The sequence below is a fragment of the Salmo salar genome, chromosome ssa14 (genome assembly GCF_905237065.1).
Source record: "Salmo salar chromosome ssa14, Ssal_v3.1, whole genome shotgun sequence".
Taxonomy (NCBI): domain Eukaryota; kingdom Metazoa; phylum Chordata; class Actinopteri; order Salmoniformes; family Salmonidae; genus Salmo; species Salmo salar.
This window is the reverse complement of record NC_059455.1, coordinates 82881359-82901429: the sequence shown is the minus strand read 5'-3', so window position 1 is coordinate 82901429 and position 20071 is coordinate 82881359. Positions and strand designations below refer to the sequence as shown.

At 43.6% G+C, this 20071-nt stretch overlaps 1 protein-coding gene across 1 annotated transcript in view; it reads left to right on the top strand.

Moving 5' to 3' along the window:
* The window catches only part of gabbr2 (gamma-aminobutyric acid (GABA) B receptor, 2), a 362077-nt gene that overhangs the window by 147478 nt on the left and 194528 nt on the right, over nucleotides 1-20071 (top strand). The window contains exon 3 of the mRNA XM_014142790.2: nucleotides 15990-16160. Within this exon, the coding sequence (XP_013998265.1) occupies nucleotides 15990-16160 (171 nt within the window). The remainder of the gene's footprint in view (nucleotides 1-15989; nucleotides 16161-20071) is intronic.

Genomic DNA, 20071 nt, shown 5'->3' with positions numbered 1-20071 from the left:
CACAGCCCAGTTCGCCCTGTACCAGCACTCCGCTCGTACAGGGCTACTAGTTGTATCCAGCCAGGACGGGTTGTGCAGGAGGTGCAATCAAGACCGCCTGTGCGCCTCCACGGTCCGGTATATCTACAGCCAGCATCACGCACCAGGCCTCCAGTGCGTCAGCCCGGTCCAACTCAGCCTGTTCCCGCTCCCCACACTAGCCCTGAGGTGCGTGTCCCCAAACTGGCACATCCAGTACCAGCACCACGCATCAGGATTCCAGTGCGTCAGCCCAGTCCAACTCGGCCGGTTCCTGCTCCCCGCACTAGCCCTGAGGTGCGTGTCCCCAGGCTGGTACCTCCACTACCAGCCTCACGCATCAGGCTTCCAGTGCGTCAGCCCAGTCCCGAGTGTCCGGCAACAGTACCTCGTCCAGAGTGTCCGGCAACAGTACCTCGTCCAGAGTGTCCGGCAACAGTACCTCGTCCAGAGTGTCCGGCAACAGTACCTCGTCCAGAGTGTCCGGCAACAGTACCTCGTCCAGAGTGTCCGGCAACAGTACCTTGTCCAGTGTATCCGGCAACAGTGTCTAGTCCGGAACCGAGTGAGACGGCCTACTGTCCGGAACCGAGTGAGACGGCCTACAGTCCGGCACCGAGTGAGTCGGCCTACAGTCCGGCACCGAGTGAGTCTGCCTACAGTCCGGCACCGAGTGAGTCTGCCTACAGTCCGGCACCGAGTGAGTCTGCCTACAGTCCGGCACCGAGTGAGTCTGCCTACAGTCCGGCACCGAGTGAGTCTGCCTACAGTCCGGCACCGAGTGAGTCTGCCTACAGTCCGGCACCGAGTGAGTCTGCCTACAGTCCGGCACCGAGTGAGTCTGCCTACAGTCCGGAACCGAGTGAGTCTGCCTACAGTCTGGAACCGAGTGAGTCTGCCTATAGTCTGGAGCTTCCAGAGTCGACTTACAGTCCGGAGCTCCCAGAGACGCTCTACAGCCCTGAGCATTCTGCAGGGGTGGACAGGTTGGGTGGGGGAAGTAGACCTGAGCCTGAGCCACCTCCAGTATAGGTTGGTTGGGGAGGGGGGGGGTGTAGCACAGGAGCTGTCGTTGACGGCAGCCACCCTCCCTTCCCTCCCTTTAGTTTAGGGGATTTAGTTTGTTTTGGGGTTATTTTGTTTATTTGTGTGAGGTGCATCCGGGGTCTGCACCTTTGGGGGGGGGGGGGGGGTAACTGTCACGTCCTGACTAGTAATAGGGGTTATTTGTTATTGTAGTTTGGTCAGGACGTGGCAGGGGGTATTTGTTTTATGTGGTTCGGGCTGGTTGTGTTTGTTGTAGGGTGTTTGATTTAGTATTCTGGGTTTTGGGCACTGTTCTATGTTTATGTATTTCTATGTTCAGTCTAGTTATTTGTATTTCTATGTTTAGTTAATTGGGGGTTGAACCCTCAATTGGAGGCAGGTGTTTTCTCGTTGCCTCTGATTGAGGGTTCTATAAATAGGTATGTGTTTGTTTTCGTATTTGTGGGAGATTGTGCTGGGTATAGCTTTGTTGCCTTACCGGCCTGTTATTAGTGATTGTGTTTTTGTTGTGTACGTGTTTGTTTTGGTTCACCTTCTTTGTCCGATTAATAAAAGAAGACGAGTGCACATTTCCCCGCTGCGTCTTGGTCCACTTTACCCTACGACAACCGTGACAGCCCAGTGGAAGAGGTAGGGAGAGGGTGTCAGAATACAGGGTTGGATTCTCTTTCCTTTCGTTGGAGCCTCCCATTGATCCTCAGATAATCGTGACTTGGAATGCTTGGTGTTGCCATTCTTGACTTGGAATTCTTGGTGTTGCCATTCTTGACTTGGAATGCTTGGTGTAGCCATTCTTGACTTGGAATGCTTGGTGTAGCCATTCTTGACTTGGAATGCTTGGTGTAGCCATTCTTGACTTGGAATGCTTGGTGTAGCCATTCTTGACTTGGAATGCTTGGTGTAGCCATTCTTGACTTGGAATGCTTGGTGTAGCCATTCTTGACTTGGAATGCTTGGTGTTGCCATTCTTGACTTGGAATGCTTGGTTTTGCGATGGAAAGCAGTCTGTTCTGCTGCCATTTTATATATCCAGATAAAGGTGTTTGAGTGTAATTGTGGAAGGCATATTGGATTCCAAACATGGTTGAAGTACACACAAATCTGAAAAATGTCTTGTGTACATATACAGGTGATTAAACCATCATTTAATGATATTGTGGCAGCCATATTGGATTTTGGATGCCATATTGGATTTGGAGTCAAATCTAGGGGTGCCCCCTTAATTAAGAAATTGCAAGAGCAGGGGCTGAACATATAAAATCCACAGACTGGAAAAAATGACAGTTTTCAGTGTCTGAGCCAACTTGCCTTAGAGCCTATTACAATAGTCACAACATGTTACTGTATGTATTTATGTCAGGCAGGACCATATAGGACTGATGAGAGCAAATTCTACTTACAAAGTTGTCTATTGAACAGCTAGCAAGAAGTGATAAATATTAATAGTTGATATTTCTGCCTATTGTATCTGATTGTTTACAGGTCTACTTTCCCAAAAGGCTGTAAGATATCCTAATGCTGTTTGTTTGTTCATGTAGGGCAGACAATTTACCATTTATATTCCACATTTTAGCAATATCAGAGCTTGCAATATTGGTTTAAATGAGCTTAAGGTCTGTGCACGGCCCTGCCTCCGATACTGCATGATGTGTGTCTGAGCTGTCATCCAATCAGGGTCTCATACTGCATGGTGTCTGAGGTGTCATCCAATAATGGTCTCACATACTGCATGGTGTCCCAGGTATCATCTAATAATGGTCTCACATTTTGGATGCCGTCATATTGGATGGTGTCGTATTGGATGGTGTCATGAACAGCCTATCAGTAACATTTCAACTAACTATCTGTAACCCTAACCCTAGCCCTAACCCTAACCCTAATGCCTATACTTATGCCAAAATCTTTATTCTATTCTACTGAGCCATTTACTTTATGTTCATATTATATTTTATTATTTCTTATTATTGTTGCATTCTCAAGAAGGAACCTGCAAGTAAGCATTTCATTGGACAGTGTATACCATGTGTATCCCGTACATATGACTAATACAACTTTAAACTTGAAACCTTGACCCTTAATCTAACCCTGAACTTAAACCTTACCCTAACCCTTATTCTAAACCTAACCCTAACTGTAACCTTAGCAAGCAGTTGCTTATCAACAGATAGTTTGTTGATAGCATAACTAATCATGTCTAATCCAATAAAGCATTGCAGCTTCATGCTTCCCTGATGCCTGGCCAATAGGAATGTTATATTTTACATTTAGATCCAGTAAAATGATGACTTGTGGTTATTCACATTTTGAATAGAGTGATGTTTGAACAGGATTCTATCATGAGTGTTTAACCTTGTTTTAAATCATTTGTGTCCATCTGTGTTATTGATTATGTGGTTCTACCAAATTCATGGAGTAATCAATATTTGATCCAGGGTCTTGATCAGTGTTTGGAGGTGAGCAACTTGTGTTGTTGTACCAAGTATTGAAGAAATAGTATATTTATCTGAAATATCATTCATGTTTATTAACTGGACGCAATTACAAAATATTAAAGGTTGTGTGTGCACTTGCGCAAGAACACACACACACACACTGAACTGTATAATACCATGATTGTGTGACTATTTATCTTTAGACTCCACATGTCATGCCTCATTAACAGTAGAACCACCATAGGCCAAAGGCCACTCATCTGCTTCACGGACTTTTCCTAAATATGTATATTTTACATTGCTCGGTAGTTTTTTTAAACAGCTATTACTAACTTAAGGGGCCAAGACAAAAGGGCGTTGGTACCCAGGCGCTAATGAGTCTCTCTCCGCACTGAATGAATGCCGTCAATGGATGAATGGGCGATAATAACCAGATAGAAACTGATAATTGCCTGAATGATCTGAATGATGAGGATGAGGAGGAGGGTGAAGAGGATGACTGAATTTAGAACAATAGTATAATGATGATAAAGAATTGTGGGCGGGCTAATTATTTTATTATGAAAGCCTGTAAATGGATATATAATTTCCCCTCAGAGAGTCATATCAGACACTGAGTACAACATACAACGTGTGTAGTTCACAATGTCAAGCTGGACCAAACGAATGCAGCAGAATTTAGATGAGCTGGAGTCGGATGGAGGATCGGATATTGAGCTTGAAATCGACATTGAGACGTTGCTGATGAAGAGTCTTTGTCTGAGTCGAGCCTCCGTCTCCGATGCCTGAGTCTCGATGCAGAAATACCAGAACAGGGCCAACTAAGATGGTGATCCCAACTGCCACAGTGAGACAGGAGTTTGGCAAAGAAGACTAGCCTGCTCTGAACAGTGAACGAACAAAGTAAGGAGCTGCCGCCCCCTGCACAACACTCTGCCATATACACATAGCCTTTCCGTCTGCCATTCACCAAATATGATCTCCTTTTATTACATTGTACTACGTTAATATTATTGTTATTATTCTATATAATTTTAACCTTTTCTGTTCAATTTTATTTTCTGCAATGGGTTGGTGTGGGTGTCCAGATGACAAGACTGTAGCGTTCGTCTGTCACGTTCTGACCAGTAAAGGGGTTATTTGTTATTGTAGTTTGGTCAGGACGTGGCAGGGGGTGTTTGTTTTATGTGGTTCGAGGTTTGTTGGGCTATGTGTTTATGTAGAGGGGTGTTTGTTTAGAGTGTTCCGGGGTTTTTGGGTTATGTTCAAATCAAATCAATTTTATTTTTATATAGCCCTTCGTACATCAGCTGATATCTCAAAGTGCTGTACAGAAACCCAGCCTAAAACCCCAAACAGCAAGCAAAGCATGTGAAAGAAGCACGGTGGCTAGGAAAAACTCCCTAGGAAAAACTCCCTAGAAAGGCCAAAAACCTAGGAAGAAACCTAGAGAGGAACCAGGCTATGAGGGGTGGCCAGTCCTCTTCTGGCTGTGCAGGGTGGATATTATAACAGAACATGGTCAAGATGTTAAAATGTTAAAATGTTCATAAATGACCAGCATGGTCAAATAATAATAATCATAGTAGTTGTCGAGGGTGCAACAAGCACGTCCGGTGAACAGGTCAGGGTTCCATAGCCGCAGGCAGAACAGTTGAAACTGGAGCAGCAGCACGGCCAGGTGGACTGGGGACAGCAAGGAGTCATCATACCAGGTAGTCCTGAGGCATGGTCCTAGGGCTCAGGTCCTCCGAGAGAAAGACAGAAAGAGAGAAAGAGAGAATTAGAGAGAGCATATTTAAATTCACACAGGACACCGGATAAGACAAGAGAAATACTCCAGATGTAACAGACTGACCCTAGCCCCCGACACATAAACTACTGCAGCATAAATACTGGAGGCTGAGACAGGAGGGATCAGAAGACACTGTGGCCCCATCCGATGATACCCCCGGACAGGGCCAAACAGGCAGGATATAACCCCACCCACTTTGCCAAAGCACAGCCCCCACACCACTAGAGGGATGTCTCCAACCACCAACTTACCGTCCTAAGACAAGGCCGAGTATAGCCCACAACGATCTCCGCCATGGCACAACCCAAGGGGGGGCGCCAACCCAGACAGGAAGACCACGTCAGTGACTCAACCCACTCAAGTGACGCACCCCTCCAATGGACGGCATGGAAGAACACCAGTAAGCCGTATTTAGCACTAACTGAAGTTTATTTAGTGCTTTATCCGGGTAGACGGAAAGTAGAGCATTGCAGTAGTCCAGCCTAGAAGTAACAAAAGCATGGATTAATTTTTCTGCGTCATTTTTGGACAGAAAGTTTCTGATTTTTGCAATGTTACGTAGATGGAAAAAAGCTGTCCTTGAAACAGTCTTGATATGTTCTTCAAAAGAGAGATCAGGGTCCAGAGTAACGCCGAGGTCCTTCACAGTTTTATTTGAGACGACTGTACAACCATCCAGATTCATTGTCAGATTCAACAGAAGATCTCTTTGTTTCTTGGGACCTAGAACAAGCATCTCTGTTTTGTCCGAGTTTAAAAGTAGAAAGTTTGCAGCCATCCACTTCTTTATGTCTGAAACACAGGCTTCTAGCGAGGGCAATTTTGGGGCTTCACCATGTTTCATTGAAATGTACAGCTGTGTGTCGTCCGCATAGCAGTGAAATTTAACATTATGTTTTCGAATGACATCCCCAAGAGGTAAAATATATAGTGAAAACAATAGTGGTCCTAAAACGGAACCTTGAGGAACACCGAAATTTACAATTGATTTGTCAGAGGACAAACCATTCACAGAGACAAACTGATATCTTTCCGACAGATAAGATCTAAACCAGGCCAGAACTTGTCCATGTAGACCAATTTGGGTTTCCAATCTCTCCAAAAGAATGTGGTGATCGATGGTATCAAAAGCGGCACTAAGATCTAGGAGCACGAGGACAGATGCAGAGCCTCGGTCTGACGTCATTAAAAGGTCATTTACCACCTTCACAAGTGCAGTCTCAGTGCTATGATGGGGTCTAAAACCAGACTGAAGCGTTTCGTATACATTGTTTGTCTTCAGGAAGGCAGTGAGTTGCTGTGCAACAGCTTTTTCTAAAATTTTTGAGAGGAATGGAAGATTCGATATAGGCCGATAGTTTTTTATAATTTCTGGATCAAGATTCGGCTTTTTCAAGAGAGGCTTTATTACTGCCACTTTTAGTGAGCTTGGTACACATCCGGTGGATAGAGAGCCGTTTATTATGTTCAACATTTGAGGGCCAAGCACAGGAAGCAGCTCTTTCAGTAGTTTAGTTGGAATAGGGTCCAGTATGCAGCTTGAGGGTTTGGAGGACATGATTATTTTCATCATTGTGTCAAGAGATATAGTACTAAAACACTTTAGTATCTCCCTTGATCCTAGGTCCTGGCAGAGTTGTGTAGACTCAGGACAATGGAGCTTTGGAGGAATACCCAGATTTAAAGAGGAGTCTGTAATTTGCTTTCTAATGATCATGATCTTTTCCTCAAAGAAGTTCTTAAATTTATTACTGCTGAAGTGAAAGCCATCCTCCATTTGCGAAGGCTGCTTTTTAGTTAGCTTTGCGACAGTATCAAAAAGAAATTTCGGATTGTTCTTATTTTCCTCAATTAAGTTGGAAAAATAGGATGATCGAGCAGCAGTGAGGGCTCTTCGATACTGCACGGTACTGTCTTTCCAAGCTAGTCGGAAGACTTCCAGTTTGGTGTGGCGTTATGTTCTAGGTTAGTGTATTTCTATGTTAGATCTAGGTTGTTTAGTTCTATGTTTAGTTAATTGGGATTGGCCTTCAATTGGAGGCAGCTGTTCCTCGTTGCCTCTGATTGAAGGTCCTATGTATAGGGGTGTGTTTGTAATGGGAATTGTGGGTAGTTGTCTCCTTGTTTAGTGTCTGAGCACATGACAGGACTGTTAGTGTCGTTCGTTGTGTTTGTATACGTGTTTTGTTTGTTTTTTCCTTCTTTTAACACATTAAAGAAGATGAGTTCCCGCTGCACCTTGGTCCAATCATTACGACACTCCTTACATCGTCGTATAAAGCGGACCAAGGCGCAACGTGTTGCGTGCTCATAATTATATTTTAATGAAAACGAACACTTATACAAAAGAAACAAAACGACAGTCAACAGTTCTGTCAGGTTACGTGAACGAAACAGAGAACAAAATGGAAAACAACTACCCACAAACACAATGGAAAAAAACCCAACTTAAATATGATCTCCAATTAGAGGCAACGAGGACCAGCTGCCTCCAATTGGAGATCAACCCAAAAAACAACAACATAGAAATACAAAAACTAGAACTTAAACATAGAAATAGAAAACATAGAAAACCACCCAAAACACCCCCTGTCACGCCCTGACCTACTTTACTATAGAAAATGACATCTTACAAGGGTCAGGACGTGACAAAGACTGTACTCTGTAAAAGGAAGAACTCTCCGCTGGCCTGTTGTGGTGTTCTACAACGTGCTCAACATGGCTGCTATCAACACACACTTGTTGTACAAGCACTGCCTTGACAAGACAGTCGGCAGGAGAGATTTCATCATGGATCTGGCATGTGAGCTTCGTGAGAAACACATGAACGCCAAGAAACAAGCTACTGCCGCCATGCATGCAGCCAATTAGACAGCCAAGGAGGCAGCCAAGGAGGCAGCCAAGGAGACAGCCAAGGAGGCAGCAGTGCGTCCTGCTCTTCCTCTCCTCTAATGCACCACAGCTCTCACTCACCCTTTACAATTGTTCATTAACTTGTGATTTTGTTTAGGAATAAGTCAAATCATTTCACCTGTGCAGCTGGTTACATTATTATTAATATCTTTTTAATTTCTTCTTACTCAAAAGAAGCTCTGACTAGACTGTAGTACTTACAAGTACAGATGATCAAATGTATTTCACTGTAGTGTTTTTATTGTAAGGGGAACTAAAATAGGCTATCGCCCTACGTTTTTCACTAGGACTTCGTAGAATTATACAAAACATATCCTTGACTCTATCTAAACAAATAACTATTGTTTTTATATCTTGTAATGGATATATTTCCACAAATATTTATTTTTGCAACTCATCCTTTACAATTTATTCATGCACATTTATTAAGTGTTGGTGCTTATGTTTGTGCACCTTGCGGGTTTACATTTACATTTACGTCATTTAGCAGACGCTCTTATCCAGAGCGACTTACAAATTGGTGCATTCACCTTATGATATCCAGTGGAACAACCACTTTACAATAGTACATCTATATCTTTTTTTGGGGGGGGGTTAGAAGGATTACTTAATCCTATCCCAGGTATTCCTGATGCATATGCTAAATGGGCCTCCCTGCAAAGTTGTCAACGTTCTTTAGTGGGTACTTATAGGCTGAAAGGCCAGGCAGCTCTAGTGTTAAGCCCACATAAATAAAGAAGGAACACACACACACAGTTCTGTAACAGGAGCAGTCTCTAGCAGATCACGCCTCTCAGCATTGATCCATGGAAGCTACAGGCTCCTGTATCTGTAAACTCCTTCCCTATTAACTGCTTGTATTGGCAAAGGTTGCTGAGTCCATCGCCTTTAATTCATGCAGGATCAATTTACCCAGGTCCTTTTCACAGGTTGCAAACTATTCTTCTCTGCTGTAAACGTAAATACGATCTACGATTATGCAGTAACCCCGCAGAGACAAGTTATTCATATGCCTTATCTAGTTGTTTCTATGGACATTACACCGATTTTAGCATTAATGTCAGATAACATAATAGCCTTTAACTCACCTTATACAAGGCAATTAGCTCTCTACCTCCTCAAAGAGACACTTGACTTGGTAAGATTATTGTTAGTGAAATACGGTCCCTTTTTTCTTGATTTTTTAAAAGTTTATTTTATTTCACCTTTATTTAACCAGGTAGGCCATTTGAGAACAAGTTCTCATTTACAACTGCGACCTGGCCAAGATGAAGCAAAGCAGCGCGACACAAACAACAACACAGAGTTACACATGGGATTAACAAACGTACAGTCAATAACACACCTTTACCCTAAGCCTAAGAAGACAGTCTGCAACATTGTCAATATGTGGCCCTGCCAGGCATCAGTCAGTGGAATTGGCTTAGAGACTTTATCTATTGATTCCTATACCTGATCACAGAGACAGCTCCTATACCTGATCACAGAGACGGCTCCTATACCTGATCACAGAGACGGCTCCTATACCTGATCACAGAGACGGCCCCTGTACCTGATCACAGAGACGGCCCCTGTACCTGATCACAGTGACGGCCCCTGTACCTGATCACAGTGACGGCCCCTGTACCTGATCACAGAGACGGCCCCTGTACCTGATCACAGAGACGGCCCCTGTACCTGATCACAGAGACGGCCCCTGTACCTGATCACAGAGACGGCCCCTGTACCTGATCACAGAGACGGCCCCTGTACCTGATCACAGAGACGGCCCCTGTACCTGATCACAGAGACGGCCCCTGTACCTGATCACAGAGACGGCCCCTGTACCTGATCACAGAGACGGCCCCTGTACCCGATCAGTTAAGTGTCAAATAATCTGATATGGCAGACCTCATTCAATGAGAAGGCATGCTCTGAGAATCTGCAATGGACCATTTATCGATCTCTCTCTGTTTATCTCTTTCTATCTATGCTCTCTTTCTCTCTTTTTCTATATGCAGTATCAACCTCTCTCGTATATGCTTTCATTATTTACTATTTCTCTTTTTCTCTGTCATTCTCTTATATCCACATCACTTGATTTCAACTGTTGAATAATTCAAAATGGAAAACAGACAGAAAGCAAACAGGCTTGAAATTCTCTCAAACTGCCAAGATGGATAACATTGTATTTATAATCGCATCTCAATAGATTTCCCCAGAAATCGTATCACTAAGTAATTCACACAGATAGTAATTCTCAAATACATAATTCTGTAATACTACCGTGGTTCTAATAATCCCCAGACTTAGAGTGTCCCAAATGGCACCCTATTCCCTATGGGCCCTGGTCAAAAGTAGTGTACTATATAAGTAATAGGATGCCATTTGGGACATAGCCTCATTACCAAAGCCCTAGTGACCTTGCAGTGGGTGGGGAGTCTCAGACAGAGGCCCAGACTGCAGCTCCATCATGGTGGCTTGTAAAGAATGTAAATCTTGTGTGTGTGCATACGTGTGCATGTGCATGAATGTGTGTGCACCAAAGAGGGCCATTACATTTGAATAGACCTTTTTAAATCTTGTTATGTAAGACAGAACTCTCAGATATGTGATAGCATAGCGCTATTTTAAGTCTTCCATATGAATAAAACACTCTACTGTATTTAGTCAAAGACTGACCCATTTTGTCAGCTGTGTTTGAGATAATTTCACATGATGACTTTCTCACCAAACCGTCTGCACCATTGGCAGCTTGGGGGTTCAGATTGATTTGGAGACAGAAAGGCAACCTTGACTTGTTACCTCAAATCCAACAATAGATTTTCTCAGCTAGTGACCCATAATAACCACTTAGTCACTTGGTCCTGAATCTAAACAGGATCATTTACCTGGGGTCCTAGAGTCACACCTCTGTGCAAGACCAATGTGAAAAATAACAATAACCGCCAATTCCCTTCAAAAATCTAACTGCTGGGCTGATATGGGCTCTCAGGGTGGAACTTCATTCAACCCAAAACCATAGAACTATGAACTTAATGTCTTTGTTAACTTCACTTCTTATTCTACTAGTTGGTAGTAGGAGTGGTAGTAGTACTGTAGACGTAGTAGAAGTAGTAGTAGTAGTACAGTTGAAGTCGGAAGTTTACATACACTTAGGTTGGAGTCATTAAAACTTGTTTTTCAACCACTCCACAAATTTCTTGTTAACAAACTATAGTTTTGGCAAGTCGGTTAGGACATCTACTTTGTGCATGACACAAGTCATTTTTCCAACAATTGTTTACAGACAGATTATTTCATTTATAATTTACTGTATCACAATTCCAGTGGGTCAGAAGTTTACATACACTAAGTTGACTGTGCCTTTAAACAGCTTGGAAAATTCCAGAAAATAATGTCATAGCTTTAGAAGCTTCTGATAGGCTAATTGACATAATTTGAGTCAATTGGAGGTGTACCTGTGGATGTGTTTCAATGCCTACCTTTAAACTCAGTGCCTCTTTGCTTGACATCATGGGAAAATCAAAAGAAATCAGCGAAAACCTCAGAAAAAAATTGTAGACCTCCACAAGTCTGCTTCATCCTTGGGAGCAATTTCCAAACGCCTGAAGGTACCACGTTCATCTGTACAAACAATAGTAAGCAAGTATAAACACCATGGGACCACACAGCCGTCATACCGCTCAGGAAGGAGACGTGTTCTGTCTCCTAGAAATGAACGTACTTTGGTGCGAAAAGTGCAAATCAATCCCAGAACAACAGCAAAGGACCTCGTGAAGATGCTGGAGGAAACAGGTACAAAAGTATCTATATCCACAGTAAAACAAGTGCTATATCGACATAACCTGAAAGGCCGTTCAGCAAGGAAGAAGCCACTGCTCCAAAACCGCCATCAAAATGCCAGACGGCAGTTTGCAACTGCACATGGGGACAAAGATCGTACTTTTTGGAGAAATGTCCTCTGGTCTGATGAAAGTGGCTCCGTTGGTAGAGCATGGTGTTTGTAATGCCAGGGTTGTGGGTTCAATTCCCACTGGGGACCAGTATGGGAAAATGTTTTATGAAATGTATGAAAATGTATGCTCCGGATAAGAGTGTCTGCAAAATGACAAAAATGTAAAAATGTAGAACTGTTTGGCCATAATGACCATCGTTATGTTTAGAGGAAAAAGGGGGAGGATTGCAAGCCGAAGAACACCATCCCAATCGTGAAGCACGGGGGTGGCAGCATCATGTTGTGGGGGTGCTTTGCTGCAGGAGGGACTGGTGCACTTCACAAAATAGATGCAACATCTCAAGACATCAGCCAAGAAGTTAAAGCTTGGTCGCAAATGGGTCTTCCAAATGGACAATGACCCCAAGCATACTTCCACAGTTGTGGCAAAGTTGCTTAAGTACAACAATGTCAAGGTATTGGAGTGGCCGTCACAAAGCCCTGGCCTCAATCCTATAGAAAATGTGTGGGCAGAACTGAAAAATCGTGTGCGAGCAAGGAGACCTACAAACTTGACTCAGTTACACCAGCTCTGTCAGGAGGAATGGGACAAAAATTCACCCAAATTATTGTGGGAAGCTTGTAGAAGGCTACCCAAAATGTTTGACCCAAGTTAAACAATTTAAAGGCAATGCTACCAAATACTAATTGAGTGTATGTAAACTTCTGACCCACTGGGAATGTGATGAAAGAAATAAAATCTGAAATAAATCATTCTCTCTACTATTATTCTGACATTTCACATTCTTAAAATAAAGTGGTGATCCTAACTGACTTATGACAGGGAATTTTTACGTGGATTAATTGTCAGGAATTGTGACAACTGAGTTTAAATGTATTTGGCTAAGGTGTATGTAAACTTCTGACTTCAACTGTATTTGTATTAGCGGTAGTAGCAGCAGCAGCAGCAGCATTACTACTACTACTAGTAGTAGTAGTAGTAGTAGTAGTAGTAGTAGTAGTAGTAGTAGTAGCAGCAGTAGCAGCACCAGTAGTAGTAGCAGCAGTAGCAGCACCAGTAGTAGTAGTAGCAGCAGTAGCAGCACCAGTAGTAGTAGTAGCAGCAGTGTCAGCACCAGTAGTAGTAGTAGCAGCAGTAGCAGCACCAGTAGTAGTAGTAGCAGCACCAGTAGTAGTAGTAGTAGTAGTAGTAGCAGTAGTAGTAGCAGTAGTAATAGTTGTCGTAGTAGTCTTAGTTGTAGTCGTATTAGCAGTGGTAGTAGTAGTAATAGTGGTATTAGTAGTAGTTATAGTTTTCGTCATTGTCGTTGTAGTAGTGGTAGTAGTAGTAGTAGCAGCAGTGGCAGTAGAAGTTGTAGCAACAATAGTAGTAGTAGTAGTAAATAAAATAAATTAATAAAAAGTAGAAGTAGTAGTAGTAGGAGTGGTAATAGTAGTGGTAGTGCTAGCAGAAGTGGTTGTAGTAATAGTAGTAATAGTAATAGGTGTTTTACAACAGTCATTCTGTGATCATACTATGTTATACCCATATGTGGGTTCCAATCAAGCGCTTGTAGTTTTGTATCTGATTTTCCTGTAGTTTACCCAAGGTATATAATTACCACAGCAACTATTCTTGACTGGTCTTGACTGGCTTTTGAAGATCACGGTAAAGCACCCCAGAATGGAGGTGCTATGACTAGCTTCTCTAATCGTAAACCTGCTTCCAAGAAATGTGCACGCAATCACACACACACCCCTAGCCTCAATCAGAACAATAATATCCTCCTTTTGATCGCTATCATGAATCAGTGTGTCTGCTTAATTTCTCTCTGCTCAGTAATTAACCCTGCGTTGATCTATATCAGTCATTCATTTAATGAGAGATAGGACACATTGAAGTTGGAGTGCAACGAGTTTTCTTCTCTCAGCTAACTAAACATGCTAATGGAACAGAGGCAACCATTCCGGATTTGGTAGGACTAGGCTAAATTTCTGCAAAGCCAAAGTCTCCCATTCAATGTTCTTCAATCTTTCTGCGATATGATTGTTAACACTTTACTGTTGCCCCTCATATATATATGGCTTCACAAAGCCTTTAAAACAACTACACAATATTCTTTGTCAAACGGTAAGGTGAACCTTTCCAAATTCTAGTCATTCTCTTCTCATGTTCGCTGTCGAGAGAGAGAGAGAGAGAGAGAGAGAGAGAGAGAGAGAGAGAGAGAGAGAGAGAGAGAGAGAGAGAGAGAGAGAGAGAGAGAGAGAGAGAGAGAGAGAGAGAGAGAGAGAGAGAGAGAGAGAGAGAGAGAGAGAGAGAGACGAAAATGTTGTACATTCTGTAGCAGTAAATGTCTCCATGTTCACGCAATGATTTGGTTTTCAACCTGTACCTGGAAAACATGACTTCAGAATATGTTTCCACAGACAAAAGTAGCCTAGTGTGTTGTGTTCAGAGCTAGTGCTTGCTAAATAAAATGCAGTCCTTGTTGTTTGAAATCTTGAAAGCAGTAATGACCTGAAAAATCTCTCTTTTAAAGTTCAGCAATTTTTTGGGGAACCTGAATTAATTTAAACCTGCTTATGGTGCAGTATTTGAACTGAATATGCGAGGTGTATTTAAAAATGACACAGCAAATTTGTATCAAACACACACATCAGTCAGTCAGTCAGTTAATGTCGTCCATCCCAGCTGTCACTCCCACCAAACAATTATAGCTCCTGTTACTGTGGGCACTCTGAAGGTGTGAGCTTCCCTGATGTTTCCATAGACGTGTGAGAGTGTTAATTTGTTCAGACTAGATGGACTCCAAGACTAGATAGAGTATGTGTGTGTGTGTCTGACCTCCCGGCGTGTGTGTATGTATCTGGCGTGCTTGTGCGTGCATGTGTCCGAGCGTGCGACTGACACACTGAGACTGCCCTAGTTGCCATGGCTTAATCCCTCAGATGGCGATCGAAGGCCTCTGTCTAAAGCTCAGATCTCAGATGGTGATTTAAGGCCTCTGTCTAAAGCTCAGATCTCAGATGGTGATTTAAGGCCTCTGTCTAAAGCTCAGATCTCAGATGGTGATTTAAGGCCTCTGTCTAAAGCTCAGATCTCAGATAGCGATTTAAGGCCTCTGTCTAAAGCTCAGATCTCAGATAGCGATTTAAGGCCTCTGTCTAAAGCTCAGATCTCAGATGGTGATTTAAGGCCTCTGTCTAAAGCTCAGATCTCAGATGGTGATTTAAGGCCTCTGTCTAAAGCTCAGATCTCAGATAGCGATTTAAGGCCTCTGTCTAAAGCTCAGATCTCAGATGGTGATTTAAGGCCTCTGTCTAAAGCTCAGATCTCAGATGGTGATTTAAGGCCTCTGTCTAAAGCTCAGATCTCAGATGGTGATTTAAGGCCTCTGTCTAAAGCTCAGATCTCAGATAGCGATTTAAGGCCTCTGTCTAAAGCTCAGATCTCAGATAGCGATTTAAGGCCTCTGTCTAAAGCTCAGATCTCAGATGGTGATTTAAGGCCTCTGTCTAAAGCTCAGATCTCAGATGGTGATTTAAGGCCTCTGTCTAAAGCTCAGATCTCAGATAGCGATTTAAGCCCTCTGTCTAAAGCTCAGATCTCAGATGGTGATTTAAGGCCTCTGTCTAAAGCTCAGATCTCAGATGGTGATTTAAGGCCTCTGTCTAAAGCTCAGATCTCAGATAGCGATCGAAGGCCTCTGTCTAAAGCTCAGATCTCAGATAGCGATTTAAGGCCTCTGTCTAAAGCTCAGATCTCTGGGCTTGAACTCCTACTTTCAGAACACCAGGATCAGTCTGAGTTTAGCTAATGTTTATTGGTCAGAAATGTACTATTCTGTACCTGTCCTTTTCTTTCCAGCTCTCCTTTGCGGCAACAACCCCTGTTCTGGCCGACAAGAAGAAGTACCCCAACTTCTTCCGGACAGTTCCGTCGGACAACGCTGTGAACCCAGCCGTGGTCAAGTTCCTCAACTTCTACAACTGGAGCCGTGTGGGGACCCTCACACAGGATGTCCAGAGGTTCTCAGAGGTGAGGGACAAATATATTATGACTATATTATGATTGATTGAGTAATTGATTGATTGATATTAAGATTTTCTTTGAGGTAATATGATACAGTATATTGTGGAGATATCATGATACAATGATATATTGTGGAGATATCGTGATATTATGAGATACACTACATGACCATGGGTATGTGGACACCTGCTCGTGGAACATCTCATTCCAAAATCATGGGCATTAATATGGAGTTGGTCCCCCCTTTGCTGCTATAACAGCCTCCACTCTTCTGGGAAGGCTTTCCACTTCCACACCCATCTTAACAAACCATTTCTATATGGACCTCGCTTTGTGCATGGGGGCATTGGCATGCTGAAACAGGAAAGAGCCTTCCCCAAACTGTTGCCACAAAGTTGGAAGCACAGAATTGTCAAGACTTTTTTACTTTTTTAATTTTTAATTTCACCTTTATTTAACCAGGTAAGCTAGTTGAGAACAAGTTCTCATTTACAACTGCGACCTGGCCAAGATAAAGCAAAGCAGTCCAACACAAACAACAACACAGAGTTACACATGGAATAAACAAGCGTACAGTCAATAACACAATAGTAAAAAAAGAAAGTCTATATACAGTGTGTGCAAATGGCGTGAGGAGGTAAGGCAATAAATAGGCCATAGTAGCGAAGTAATTACAATTTATCTAATTAACACTGGAATGATAGATGAGGAGATGGTGATGTGCAAGTAGAAATACGGGTGTGCAAAAGAGCATAAAAATAAATAAAAACAATATGGGGATGAGGTAGGTAGATTGGGTGGGCTATTTACAGATGGGCTATGTACAGCTGCAGCGATCGGTTAGCTGCTCAGATAGCTGATGTTTAAAGTTAGTGAAGGAAATATAAGTCTCCAGCTTCAGCGATTTTTGCAATTCGTTCCAGTCATTGGCAGCAAAGAACTGGAAGGAAAGGCAGCCAAAGAGGTGTTGGCTTTGGGGATGACCAGTGAGATATACCTGCTGGAGCGCGTGCTACGTGTGGGTGTTGTTGTCATGACCAGTGAGCTGAGATAAGGCGGAGCTTTACCTAGCATAGACTTATAGATGACCTGAAGCCAGTGGGTCTGGCGACGAATATTTAGCGAGGGCCAGCCGACTAGAGCATACAGGTCACAGTGGTGGGTGGTATAAGGGGCTTTGGTGACAAAACGGATGGCACTGTGATAGACTGCATCCAGTTTACTGAGTAGAGTATTGGAAGATATTTTGTAAATGACATCGCCGAAGTCGAGGATCGGTAGGATAGTCAGTTTTACGAGGGTATGTTTTGGCGGCGTGAGTGAAGGAGGCTTTGTTGCGAAATAGGAAGCCGATTCTAGATTTGATTTTGGATTGGAGATGTTTAATATGAGTCTGGAAGGAGAGTTTACAGTCTAGCCAGACACCTAGGTATTTGTAGTTGTCCACATATTTTAAGTCAGAACCGTCCAGAGTAGTGATGCTAGTCGGGCGGGCAGGTGTGGGCAGCGAACGGTTGAAAAGGATGCATTTGGTTTTACTAGCATTTAAGAGCAGTTGGAGGCCACGGAAGGAGTGTTGTATGGCATTGAAGCTCGTTTGGAGGTTAGTTAACACAGTGTCCAAAGAAGGGCCAGATGTATACAGAATGGTGTCGTCTGCATGGAGGTGGATCAGGGAATCACCCGCAGCAAGAGCGACATCGTTGATATATACAGAGAAAAGAGTCGGCCCGAGAATTGAACCCTGTGGTACCCCCATAGAGACTGCCAGGGTCCGGACAACAGGCTCTCCGATTTGACACACTGAACTCTGTCTGAGAAGTAGCTGGTGAACCAGGCGAGGCATTCATTTGAGAAACCAAGGCTGTTGAGTCTGCTGATAAGAATACAGTGATTGACAGAGTCGATAGCCTTGGCCGGGTCGATGAAGACAGCTGTAGAGTACTGTCTTTTATCGATGGTGGTTATGATATCGTTTAGTACCTTGAGCGTGGCTGAGGTGCACCCATGACCAGCTCGAAAACCAGATTGCACAGCGGAGAAGGTACGGTGGGATTCGAAATGGTCAGTGATCTGTTTATTAACTTCGCTTTCGAAGACTTTAGAAGGGCAGGGCAGGATGGATATAGGTCTATAACAGTTTGGGTCTAGAGTGTCACCCCCTTTAAAGAGGAGGATGACCGCAGCAGCATTCCAATCTTTAGGGATCTCGGACGATACGAAAGAGAGGTTGAACAGACTGGTAATAGGGGTTGCAATAATGGCGGGGGATAATTTTAGAAAGAGAGGGTCCAGATTTTTTAACCAAAGTGATTTGTACAGGTCCAGGTTTTGCAGCTCTTTCAGAACATCTGCTATCTGGATTTGGATGAAGGAGAAGCTAGGGAGGCTTGGGCAAGTAGCTGCGGGGGGTGCGGAGCTGTTGCCTGGGGCTGGGGTAGCCAGGAGGAAAGCATGGCCAGCCGTAATGAAATACTTATTGAAATTTTCGACTATCGTGGATTTATTGGTGGTGACGGTGTTACCTAGCCTCAGTGCAGTGGGCAGCAGGGAGGAGGTGCTCTTATTCTCCATGGACTTTACAGTGTCCAAAAACCTTTTGGAGTTAGAGCTACAGGATGCAAATTTCTGTTTGAAAAAGCTAGCCTTTGCTTTCCTGACTGACTGCGTGTATTGGTTCCTGACTTCCCTGAAAAGTTGAATATCGCGGGGACTATTCGATGCTAGTGCAGTCCGCCACAGGATGTTTTTGTGCTGGTCGAGGGCAGTCAGGTCTGGAGTGAACCAAGGGCTATATCTGTTCTTAGTTCTCCATTTTTTGAAAGGGTCATGCTTATTTTAGATGGTGAGGAAATTACTTTTAAAGAACGACCAGGCATCCTCGACTGACGGGATGAGGTCAATATCCTTCCAGGATACCCAGGCCAGGTCGATTAAAAAGGCCTGCTCGCAGAAGTGTTTTAGGGAGCGTTTGACAGTGATGAGGGGTGGTCGTTTGACCGCAGACCCATTACGGATGCAGGCAATGAGGCAGTGATCGCTGAGATCCTGATTGAAAACAGCAGAAGTGTATTTGGAGGGCAAGTTGGTCAGGATAATATCTATGAGGGTGCCCATGTTTACGGATTTAGGGTTGTACCTGGTGGGTTCCTTGATAATTTGTGTGAGATTGAGGGCATCTAGCTTAGATTGTAGGACTGCCGGGGTGTTAAGCATATCCCAGTTTAGGTCACCTAACAGAACGAACTCTGAATATAGATGGGGGCAATCAATTCACATATGGTGTCCAGGGCACAGCTGGGAGCTGAGGGGGGGTCTATAACAGGTGGCAACAGTGAGAGATATTTCTGGAGAGATACATTTTTTTAATTAGAAGCTCGAACTGTTTGGGCATAGACCTGGAATGTATGACATATCTTTACAGGCTATCTCTGGAGTAGATTGCAACTCCTCACCCTTTGGCAGTTCTATCTTGACGGAAAATGTTGTAGTTGGGTATGGAAATCTCAGAATTCTTGGTGGCCTTCCTAAGCCAGGATTCATACACGGTAAGGACATCAGGGTTGGCGGAGTGTGCTAAAGCAGTGAGTAAAACAAACTTAGGGAGGAGGCTTCTGATGTTAACATGCATGAAACCAAGGCTTTTACAGTTACAAAGTCAACAAATGAGAGCGCCTGGGGAAACGCAGGGCCTGAGTTAACCTCCACATCACCCGAGGAACAGAGGAGGAGTAGGATGAGGGTACGGCTAAAGGCTATCAAAACTGGTCGTCTAGTGCGTTGGGGACAGAGAATAAAAGGAGCAGATTTCTGGGTGTGGTAGAATAGATTCAGGGCATAATGTACAGACAGGGGTATGGTGGGGTGCGGGTACAGTGGAGGTAAGCCCAGGCACCGGGTGATGATAAGAGAGGTTG